At 29.9% G+C, this 13,020-nt stretch overlaps 1 protein-coding gene across 1 annotated transcript in view; it reads left to right on the top strand.

Annotated features, from left to right (window-relative positions):
• LOC126756229 (mucin-19) overlaps positions 1 to 13,020 on the top strand; it is a 535,736-nt gene that overhangs the window by 496,500 nt on the left and 26,216 nt on the right. Inside the window, 1 exon segment of the mRNA XM_050469149.1 lies at positions 3,172 to 3,345. Within this exon segment, the coding sequence (XP_050325106.1) occupies positions 3,172 to 3,345 (174 nt within the window).

Raw genomic sequence — 13,020 nt, 5'->3', positions numbered from 1 at the left:
ACTAACCGTTTGCCTCATATCCTTGAAAATTTTTCAACGAATTGTATATTTAATGCCGAAGAAACCGGGCTGTATTTTAAGGCGTTGCCAAATGGAAGTTACAAAGGCAAGTATGAGAATCCAAAGGGATTCAAAAGTCAACCGCCACATATAAAGGTGCATATTGCATTGGAAAGTCGGCTAAACCACGGTCCTTTAAAGGAAAACAGCCACCGCTGCCATATTATAATAATAGAAGTGCTTGGATGACGAGTGTTATTTGGAAATGATTCTAATAGATCTCAATCAAAATCTTGAAAAAGATAACAAGCAGATATGTTTGATTGTTGATAATGCTCCTTGACACAATACTTATGAGAAATTCTCAAACATTACGATTGAGTTTTTGCCACAATATACAACTGCCCTTATACAGCCACTTGATCAAAGTATCATCCACTCATTTAAAATGGAATATCGACAAATCTTAATAAAAAACAAACAAATTTGTGTGTTGAAGAAGGGTCTATCTACAGTTGAATTCCTGAAATCTCTCACTATTTTGGATGGTATCAAATATACAAATCGTGCTTGGAACTTTGTTAAGCAGCAAACGATTAGTAATTGTTTCAAAAAGGTCGTGTTCAAGATGGTACAAATTTAAAATAAAATTGTTCATTTCAGGCAGGCATAGACAACATTGAATTCATTACAGATGAGATTGCAGCCACTGGGGCCAAAAGCTATGAATGGTGCACACTTGATAACGAATACATACAATGCGATAATGAACTTGTCTGCTTTGGAACCATGCCGGACGAGGTGTTGCGTATGTATTGGCAGTCAAAGAAAATTCTATTGAAGATAAGGAAGTGTTCGCGCAATCTGATACTTGTATTAAACACCCCTCAACGAAAACTGCCTTGCTAAGCTTAGATTAGCTGCGTGACTATTTTTTCCATAACAATAAAGATCCCGTAGAGGATTTTGAAGACATTGAAAATTTAATCCTGAGAGTTCTGAAAAACAGAAATGCTAGAAGAAAATAACAGATTTTTTAAAGTAAATTTTGAGAATTTTCAAATTAAATGAATTTACTGAAGTGAAATGTAATTTTTAGTTAAACTGAATAAATTTATATGTTCTATTTCTTGTGTGCAATTTTTTGTTTAAATCGAATTGATTGTGTATATGCATATAATTTGCATATTAGCGAATACCGCTTGTTTGCAATTACCGCCTGTATGCAAAATTTTTTTTACATTATAACAATTGCATACAGCCGATATCAACTGTATTAAAAATAGCTTAAAATTATGAATTTGTTTATAGAAGAAACTTTGCTAATTTTTTGGGAAGTTGAGTAAATGTTATATGGCGTATAAGTGCTTTGCTCATTTGGTGAGGAATTTTCTATATGTTGGTTATGGCGTATGAGTAACATTTCTATTGGTTACCAGTTTTCAATATTTCTTGTTTATTTTCGTACAGACAAACATATGTATATAGAATGGAGGCTACCGATTTTTAGTTATTTATATTATGTAGCTGTTATTGTTGTAAGATTTGCATAATGCAATCACAAAATTCAAATTTGCTGATATATGATACATATACATACATACCTACTACTGGGATCAAATTGAAAGGTGAATTTTTAATTTATACTTCGCGTGTTTTTCGGATCGGTATTTTTTTTCTGTAAGTTGGTAATACTGTTCATGATATTTATGCTACAAGGTCTGTCGCAAAAGAAACAGAACTTTTTAAATATAACTATTTCTGGTCGCGCCACCTATTGGTGGGTATATGAAATAAAAAGTTTGATCTCTTGTTGACATTTCGTAAAAATTTTAAGACAATTGGATAACTACAGTCGATGTTATCGATCAAAAAGTGACTGCAGCTTTTGGTCATCGGTCAAAGAGCAAATATTAAATTTTGTTTTAAACTTGGGAAAACGTTTACTGAAACATTTCAAATGATGAAAAAAGTTTATGGTGATCAGTGCCTAACCCGTAGTAATGTGCATGAGTGGTTTAAGCGATTCTAAGAAGGTCGTGAGGACCTCTGTAACGATCAGAAGCCGGTCGTCTTCAGAAGTCAAAAATAAAGACAATGCTGATTTATTTTTACGATTACAAGGATATTGTACACCGAGAGTTCGTCCCACCTGGCCAAACGATTAATGCTGTGTTTTACCTTGGTGTTATGAAGCGCCTTTTGTCACGTATTCGTCGAGCTCGACCACAATACCGTGAGGCAGGGTCCTGGCGCCTGTTGCACGATAATGCGCCGTGTCATCGGCCGACGCTTGTCACTGATTTTTTGACAAAAAACTCCATATTAACCATTAATCACTTACCCTACTCACCTGATCTGGCACCCTATGATTTTTACTTATTTGGAAAACTTCATTTGCTCATGAAAGGACACTGGTTTCAGGACATTTCAGCTATCCAAAAGGCGACGACCGATATTCTCAAGAGCATTCCGAAAAATGACCTTAAATACTCATTTGAAATGCTAATAGACCGGGCTAAACGCTGTATCGAAGCACAAGGAAACTACTTTGAATAAAAAAATATAACTTTTGAAAAATATTAATTTTTTGTTGTTTTTTTTAACAGTCCTGTTTCTTTTGCGACAGACCTTGTAAACTTCATGTCAAAATATTCATTAGTATGTTTACTATAAGTATAGGCCGTTTTTTAAATACATTTTAGTTATCACTTCATATAGTTTGCTTTACTTATTGCTATCTGTTATCTCATTTTTATTATAGTTCGATAATTTCAGTTAATTTTTTATGTTTTTATTTTTTCAAATTTATTTACAAAATTATTTTACAATATTTTATTTATTATTGTTTTATATTCATCTAGCCCCTCCTCCACTCGGCTTCCTCGTGTCGTTTCATTAAAACTTAATCCAATACTCATTGGAAATCATTGCATTATGAGTGAGTTGAGGTAGAAACTAACAGTAAATATGTGAAGTAATCATACACGTTATTCATAAGCAGCTAAAAATTATTGTTAATAAATATTAAAAAAAGATACCTACTGTAGTAATTATTTTTCAGTTTGGCCCCAAAATGATTGTTGTTTATCTTTCTCTCTTTCTCTCCCTCTCTTTTTCTTTTCATTTTTTTCTTTCGTGCTAATCTCATAGCCTCTTGTTTATTCACAGGCCACAAATCCCTACTTAACCGGCATACCGGCCAATCCGTACCCTAGTCCATACTATGCGCCTGGAACTTTAGTGCCTGCATTACTCGGACCAGATCACACACAGTTGGGTCAAGTGGTGCCACAAACGGTACAAGTGGCACAGCAGAAAATCCCACGATCCGATCGATTAGAGGTGAGTCCAAGGCATTTCAAGCCATTTCATTTTTAATTTCTGCTTTTAGTATACTTAGAAACATAAAAAAAACTTACAAAATGAAAATATTATTAATGATTTATTAAATGCTTTTGTTTGTTTGTTTTGAGAAGCAAATAACAAACAAATAAACAGTTACACTAATTTTAAGGTTAAGTTTTGTGTGTTTAAATTTGACTTTTGTTCTGCAATTTCATTTGAATGAGTTGTTTAAACACTTATTTTGTTATTGTTTATTAGTAAAATATGTTTTAAATTATTTTAGCATGAAGTGTTATTTTTGTTATTGTTATATGTTGTGTGCGTTTAAATTATTTTTATTTATAACTTATAAAAACTGTTTTAATTTTTTTGAATTAAATACATTTAAATGAAACGCGACAAAATCGTATGCGCTAACTAAGGTTTCAAAGTTTTTTTTACTATAATACGAAAAATGTGTGCTATAATTTTTATAACAGATAACGAATTATAAGGAATTTCTATCATAATAATTATTGAAGCTTTTAACTGAACGGATTGTGCTATAATTTTTATAACAAGTTTTAACTCGTACAATGAACTTATTTCCGAATGAAAAATTATAATTACTTTCTGTCATAAATTTTCCAATTTTTCATGTGAAATGGTTTTGCTCAAATTTTTATAGCAACTATTTTATGGTGACTTCAAATTCGTTATTAGATGACACTTTTTATAGTAAAATTTTAAATTTCTTAGCTGGAATGGTTTTACTATAATTTTTATAGCAACTAATTTTATCGGGAATTTAAATTCGTAATCAGGTGATAACTTAGATATACTTACTGACAAAACTTTTCAAATTTTTCATCTGAAATGATTCTGCTATAATTTTTATAGCAACTAACTTCACGTGTGTATGCAAATTTTTTATCGGCAAATAATATTTATTTTCTAATATAATAATTCAACGATTTTTTTATAAATTCTAACTTTTCAATTTTAACATATGTATGTATTTACATATGTACATAAATATAATGTTGTAATTCTTCATAATATTAAAATTTCAATGTTTAAACTGAGCGCATTATGACTCAGTTGGTCCTACATTGTTTTCTGGCTTATATAAATACATATGTGCACAAATATGTCAAAAATTCGAAATAAATCAGTTTACATGTTTTGCTATAATCTTTATATCAAACTAAAATATGTCCAACTTTGTTCTAACAATATGCTCATAGGCAAATATTGTGATTAAAGCGGAATTAATTTGTAGTTGCTATAATTTTATAGCATATACTTTTTAAGCCACCTCGTTGTTATCCAAATGCCTAAGCAAACTGCAAACATTAAAAGGAATAAAAATGTTGCATTTATGAGTTTCATTTACATAAAAATATAACGTATAAACGTATTATAAAAAAAATCATAGTATTATTGAAAATAAATAATATGTTTGACTTCAGACATACGGTTTTGTTAAAAAAATAAACGGAAAATAATGATAATAATAATTATGCGTATTACTATTTTTATATAAAATGTTATTATTCTGAATATTTATTTTTTTAATTTCATTTCTTAATTTCATAGTGCTTTCTTGTAAATATTTAGCCTATTTTTAACTACCTTTATTTCGCTTATTTACTTTTTTTGTTTTATATTGTTAATAGTTTTTTTAAATAATTTTTATTTTATTATGTTTTTTTTTGTTTTCTTTTCTTTTGAAATAAAAAGCATTTACATATAAAATATAAACTCCGTTTCATTCCTATCTGTTGTTGTGTTATTAATTTGACATTATACAGAACATAAAAATACAATATTTTCTGTCAATAATATTTACCAACGACAGGATTACTTTATATGAATTTTATTTAAAGTTTCTTACTGAAAAAAATAATAATAAATAAATAAGTTGATCACACATTCGTAAGTTTTTATCTTTTAAAGCTTCGTCCGCAAAATTTACAAATTTTTTTTACATTTATTTAAATTTTTTTTGCAAAACGTTGCATTATTATCCAATCGCGGTCTTTCTCGAGCCCTTAGTTTCTTTTTATTAGCTTTTTTTTAATAGTTTAAACTTTCGCTGCGCTCTCTGCTGCCCAAAGTAATTATAATGTGAAATTTGCTTTTGCTCTGCGCGCGTTTCCCCACTCAATTCACACCCCAAACAAAAGCGCAAGGTACTCTCTAAATAAAATAAGTCTCCAAACAGCGGCAATACATTTTTTATAAGAAAGTTTTTTCACTAAAGTTTTTTTCTTAATTTTTTTGATATATTTGTTATAATTAAAATCGTAAATATTGAAGATTGGAATTTTGTATTGTTTTTTTTCCTAATTTAGCAAACTTAATTGTTTGATAAAATAGCAAATATTTAAAAAATGCAGTTTTATTTTTATTTAAAGTATCAAAAATTTGCAAATATCATTTTTTAATTTTTAGTTTTAAGGAAATTTGAAGTCAGAAATCAAAAATATCGAAATTTATTTTAAATTTTTGTTGAAAAATTAGTTATACATTTTTAATTGTTAGTAATAAGAAAATGTTAATAAAATATTATTCAAATTCAGAAATTAAAACAAAAAAATATTTTTTATTAAAACATAAATTATATATTTTAAATATTTAATATAATGTTTATATTTTTTATTTTATTTATTTATTTATTTTTTTTTGAATGCTTCATATATATATTTTCGCCAGTTACTTGTCGTTATTGTGTTTCTTAACTTTTTGTTATCGTTTTTGTGTTCGCAAACATGCAACTAATTCGCTGCGATTGTATTTATTATAAAAATTATATACATAAATCTGTAAAGCTCAGGCAAAAATTGGCTCGTCGAACGGTTAAGTGCCTAAACTGAAATTACAGCCTTGAAGCGCCTAAAATTATACTACAGTACGTGTATAATTTGCTACCGCAACCATTCCTAACAAGCCGTCGAACGCGCTAAAACTCACAGCAACCCTATTGTGTTTCAAAAGTATGAAAAGAAATTGATTAACAAAGTTGGCATGCAAATTTACAACAAAAAATTGTACTTACAAAAATAAACGCTGTGTTTTAAAAAGTAATAACACAAAATTTGCTGCTACAAAAGAATTTAATTTTTTTTACAAATGCCTACAATTGTACTCAAAAAATAATTTCCTTCCATTATTTCCTCCCAACCACCAAAAATTAAACAATATATGAAAACAAAAAATTAAAAAAAAATCAACAACAACCAACACCAACACTACCACAATCGCCAACAACAATTTCGACTACACCGACACCTACAAAATTATAACTACCACCACCGCCACCACCAAAACCACCACCACAATCACCAAACAAAAATAAAAATAAATGCAACAAACAACCGCCACAACAATTTCAACAAATTGCATACGCAACTGCAACTGCTGCCAAAATGCTGCCGCCAACGCCTCTGCCGCCGCCACTGCCGCCGCTGCCACAATCACACCAATACCAACAACAACTACAACAAAAAAATAAAACCACCAACTCACCACTACCGCCCAACAACCAAATTGCCAAATCCTACAACGCGTCCAACAACCAACGCCTGCGCATATGCAACGAAAATCCATAAAAAATGGCAAAACGATGCAAACGAATTTGAATTGATTTGGAAATCGCACACACTCGTCAACGGCGCACGCTGGCGAAAAAAAATTATTAAAAATGCATTAAAATTCGTCAACAAAAACACTCAAATAATATGTGGAATGCGCAAATGGTGTGCTGCTACGCTTTGTTGTTGTAGGTTTGCCGTGAATACTTGCGCGGCGCCTGCAAGCGCGCCGAGTCGGAGTGTCGCTTTGCGCATCCGCAGGATAGCGTCGCCAGGCACGATGACGGTTCGATAACGGTGTGCATGGATGCCGTGAAGGGCCGTTGCACGCGCGATCCATGCCGCTACTTTCATCCCCCCTTGCACCTGCAGGCACAATTAAAAGCGGCGCAAACGCGCGCCACTGCTGTCGCTACTGCGGTATGGCTATATTGTTCTTATAAATTTATGATAATTTCAACATTTATTTTCATTTCTTATGATTTCTTTTGTTTTTCTCTCTTCTATAAATTATAAATAATAAGAATGTTTATTGATTTTGATACTAAACTATTGCATACCAACTATAATACACTCAAAGAAACATTTTTATCCAAAAAAAAGGAATGTTTCCCAGAGGAAAATTGAAGAAAATTACAACTGCGGTGTGGTTGTTATAAAGGGTTTTTCGTCGCATAAAAGAATGCGAAGCTTACCTTTAAAAAAGTGACATAATTTTGTTGTGGGTTATTAGGTGACTATAAAATTTCCATGAAACTTTACACCTTAAAGCAACAAAACAAATAATCTTATTTCATACGGAAAATTTGATTTAATTGGCTCATGATTGCCGCTGTAACGTTACTAAAATACTCCTTCTTTCAAATAAAACTATTCTGTAATTTTACTTCAGTATTGACTTGAAAAAAGTTTTTGTAGGTTGTTTCTGGTACAAAATTTTTATTATAGGAACGAACTTTTTAATTTTTAATTAGTCAGTTCTCTACAATATATACATTATAAGCAGCAATGAACTCATAATACATATGAGATACTATTTTTGTTTTGCTAGAAACTTGCCATAATGTTATAGCAACTCACTATTTACAGAAAATAATTCTTTAACCGTAAATAAAAGTTTTAATGACTTTTGGACAACATAAAGTTGCTATAATTTAATTAAAGACATCAAACAAAATAAAAAAATCGGTGACTTGGCATAAATAATAAAACTACTGAGAAAGGTTTTTTCCGTTTTTACAAACCGAGCCAATATTTGTTTTTTTTTATAATAAGTGAAATATTTTCACAGTCACCTGATACAAACATTGGTCGTAAAAAACTTCAAGCTTAATTAGCTTTACACACCTTCCGAGTATGTTATAATTATTATAGCAACTCAAACAACAGAGTATTTGACTTTCTTTATTTAATGTATTAAAGATTTTAAGGAAATGCTACACAACCACGCCGTAGGAATTTAAAAATTAACGTTTTGTTTAAACAGTTTTTTTTATTGTTGTGCTCATGCTTGTTAAGTAAATGCTCAACACTAAATAATGCTTACTTACACAAATATTAACTATAAATAAGAAAAAACTGTATGTATGCGAAGAGCAAATATTTTATTCTGTGACTTAAATGCTTGTATTTGATTTTTTTATTTTTTTGCAATTTATGCTCCACTCACACAATAATTTATGATATCTACTTTCTGAACAAATATTTTTCGGCAGTCAGCTGCTTAATTTAAGTTTATTTTGCAGCTGCGTATTTGTTTATTGAATGCCTACTTGTTTCTTTCCTACTTAGTTAAGATTATAAGCAAGTCAAAAATGTTTTATTTATAGATATTATATACAATACATATAGATGTATGTATGCAGATTAGCTAATTATGCAGTTTAGATTATAAAATAATTAGTATTTATGCAATAAGTGAAATTCGAGAATCTTAATTTACGTAATTATTTAACTTACCTGGTTTAATATTTTATTAAATACTAGATATGTATATCGTTCAAAGTCTTCGGTTTTATGGTATACCCAACAAAGCAAAAAAATATTTATTAAGAAAAAATAGGGAGAACTTTTTGTTTAAAATGAAATTAGGTAAACCGGGTATACAATATTTTTCTTTAGTAAATAAAGGTTTATATAGTTGCTATAATTTTTATGGGGAATAGTTGTTATACATTTTTGTGTTAGCGCCAGTAGCATAAACAATTTAAATGTAATACGGTATTTTAAAGTTGCTATAATTTTTATAGGAAGTTGCTATAATAATAGAGGCTATGAAGTTTATAGAAGGTTGCTATTATAAGCGTAAATATTTCTAAGATTAGATTTTTATAGGAAACTATTGCTCTTGTAGGCCCCTTATAAGAGATTTCAATAGCTATATTTATGTGGAAAGCTATCATTCGATTTTCTTGTGTGGATCGCAATATTATACTTCCGATAACAATTTGTTGCAGTTACACTAGAGCCGACCGATTTACAGGGAAACAAAAAAAACCAAAAGTTTCTTAGGCAAAGTTGTTGAGAATGATCAGTGGAACATTTCCTGCGTAAGCCATTATATGAAAAGCAAATCTTTCGATACATTTTATGAGTGCAACTCTGTACGATGTATTAAGCTTTTTAAACCTTTGCTACAATATTAAAATCTTTCGATACATTTTATGAGTGCAACTCTGCACGATGTATTAAGCTTTTTAAACCTTGTATATAGAAGATTGTCGAATATTTCGATTTTACAGGATTTAATAGGGGATTATTGAATAATATATTTTTCTATGAAGCTGTTGCTATAATTTTTATAGGAAAAACTTTTATATGGAAAACGTTTAATATTATTTTGTTTTTATAAGATTTAATAAGCTTACTATATATTGAAATGTATTCCGTTTTTAGAGACAATAACTGCTATAAATTTTGGAGGTACATATGTATATAAAGGAACATAATTGTTAAAACAGCTATAATCGTAATTATAACTTGAAGAAATTCCATAGTTTTTTTTGGGAAACTCTGAACTTAGTTTCTGGATTAAGTTACAATTTTATTGCGAAAATTTAGTAAGGTTTTATAGCAAAAAACTAACACAAATACCAATTTCCACAAAATACTGAAACATTCATTGAAAAAATGCTCACTTTATAGAAACAATGCTTAAGACAATCACTTAAATAAAATAGAGCTCAAATGCTCTTACTTTTCAACAGAAATTTACTACACAAAGACAAAATAAATTCATGCTCTTAAACGCCAACTTCATTTAGTAATGTGCCTGCACCAACAATTTATTACACTCACATCCACCTGCGCAACAGCGGTATACGCCACATAATAATAATGCGGCTAATTTGCAAAATATGCGCGCCAACGCCGAAAATTATGCTATAAATAATTTAGTGCAGTTAAAATGATAATACATGTCGAGCGCGCTAAATTGCATATGTATATGTACAAACTTCAAGCTAACCCGCACATATGTATACACAAATACATGGAAGTGAGTTTGTGTATGTGTGGGGTATAAAATTTCAACTATCACTTACATTAATTGAACTGCATTAATCGCATTAATAGCAGCAATTATGGTGCGCTTGTATCCACATAAGCTCTCACATACAAACATATGTGAATGTATAAATATGCATGTGTGCGTAAGTATGCAGATTTAATCAACTCTTTGCAGTTTGTGTGAATGGCTTCCACCATTTTGTCGACAAACAAAATGAAGTTTCGCTCAACTTTTGCAAAGGTAAATAAATAAAGCATAAATTCAGGCGCCATGGCATAGCGTATACGCCACAAGCTGTTGTCACTCTGTATGTGTCTATAGCACAATCATGTGACTATGTAAACGTATATGCAAGCACATATCCGTTAGTTGTTGTTGATTTTGTTGTACGCATAAGTGCGCCAACGTTTTACGCAGGCAATAAATGTTGATTTTCGCTTTTGGTAAATTAACATTTATTATAGCACATCGGTGGCCGAACACATATGCAACGAGGCTTATATACATGGAAATATATATGTGTATACACTTAAATATATATACTAATTATAGCCGTGACTTCAAAGGTAGTCAAACCAGACACCATATACATACATATACCATATAAATACACAAATGCATATGTGCAGTTATACCAGCATATATGTATGTACTATACACCTGTATCGCCACGCAAACACTTAATGCCGGCGCGCGCTTAATTGCTTCGGTTGGAATTTATATGCCGCACGTAATTGCCGCGTAATATGCGCGTACGCGTATGAAAAATCATTGCAGCATTTTAGGCAATTTCCAACACATACAGATATAGACACATATAAACGTAACCGTACTTATGCGCAGAATGTACTCAGCGAACGGATACTGCTGGGCGGACGAACGTATGTTCAAAGCAGCAATAAATAAACTTTTTATTGTAATTTGCGACTTAACGGTTCGTTGTTGTCGCTGTAACGCTGCGCCTTGCGTCTTTGGACGCCTGTATGTACGCTTGTGATATGTGCACGTGTTCAGGTGGCATGCTAAAGGGATTTCCGTTTTCACGCTGCAATGCGATATAAATGTCAACAACAACAACAGCATGAGCAAATTTTAGCAATAACAGCTAAAACAAAGCAACAACATTCGTTGAAGAGGGCGTTGAACTTTACACGGACGATTTACAAACATATTTGTTGATTAGAACGCATACTGTTTGGAATAATAACACATTTTTTTATTTTATAGGAACTTTGGTAGCTGTAAAATCTTGTAGCTTTAGTTTAAATTGTGGCTTATTTTATCTTTGATACTATAAAAGCTTACTATAGAGATATTCCAGTTATACCATAATATTTTCATACTACTCTCGAAGTGTGCTATAATTTTTGTAATATTAAAAATTATCTGCAAATTTTAGCTACTAAATCGTGTTATTAAGTAAAAGTTAGGCGTTCTGCATATTTTTCAGTTTACTATAATTTTATAGCAAGTTGCATAAAATACAAAATTTTATTTTAATTTCCTTAAAGTTTATTAAATATAAAAATATATTTTTTATTTCATTCAACAATGTGCAATTATTGTACTGAAAATCACTAAAATTGGCTATTTCAATATACTTCAAGTTATTTACTTAAATTTATGTTCTTATATTAATTGTTATTACTTGTAGTAATTTTATAGGATTATAGCTAAAAAGTGTATGGCAAAAACTATACTTCCTGTCACAATAAACATTTGTTAAATTTGTGGAAGTTAAGCAATTAAAAGCAATTCAAAAACCAATCGGAAAATTTTATAGCATCCTGTTCTTAGGTGCAGAGAAACCTAAAATAATAAAATCTTAATAAATAACATTATGAATTATAGTTTATTTAGTCACACTTTTATAGCAACAGAAAATTATAGCGTTAAATTTTTTCTTATTGGTTATGGTTAAATAATTACTAAAATCTTTTCAATAGTTCTAATTTTTATTTCAAAAGTCATAAATATAAAATAGTGGAAAATATAATTAGCAAAAATCTCTACAAATTATAGCAAATAATTTTTGTAAGTAACTTTTGATAGAACTAATATTCATTTAGGTAGAAATTTCGAAAAATTAATTATATTTTTTATTGACTCTTTTTCTGTTCAAGCATATGAATTACAATACAAAAAATTCCTTTTACAAGCCTTTGTGTGCCTTTTTATAGCAATTGTTTTTCCATTTCCTTACACAATTTCAGTTACTTCTTTGGCCTGTTTAAAACTGCTTAGCGTTTTTGCAATGTTTTTCTTTCGAAAAAATTTTAGCTGCCTCACTTTATTACCTAGCCTGCTTTGCTATTTAAATACAATATATTTATACCCACCATTTTTGCAAAATAATGTAGTAAACTATACAAATTTTCATGGCATAAAATGAATATATAAATATACACAAAAATACATATTATTAACAAGAAATATACATACTATCAATGCAACAAAATCCCCAAAATTATTTTTACAAAATTTTTAGCGAAATCCTACTCAAAATTGAGAACCCTTGTTACTTCTTTAGTTCATTTATTTTTTAAATCTATTTTTTATAAATTTTAATTAAACTGTGACGTTTATTTT

Source organism: Bactrocera neohumeralis, chromosome 4 (genome assembly GCF_024586455.1).
Source record: "Bactrocera neohumeralis isolate Rockhampton chromosome 4, APGP_CSIRO_Bneo_wtdbg2-racon-allhic-juicebox.fasta_v2, whole genome shotgun sequence".
Lineage (NCBI taxonomy): Eukaryota > Metazoa > Arthropoda > Insecta > Diptera > Tephritidae > Bactrocera > Bactrocera neohumeralis.
Note: the sequence above shows the minus strand (reverse complement) of the source record. Positions and strands in the feature narration are given on the sequence as shown.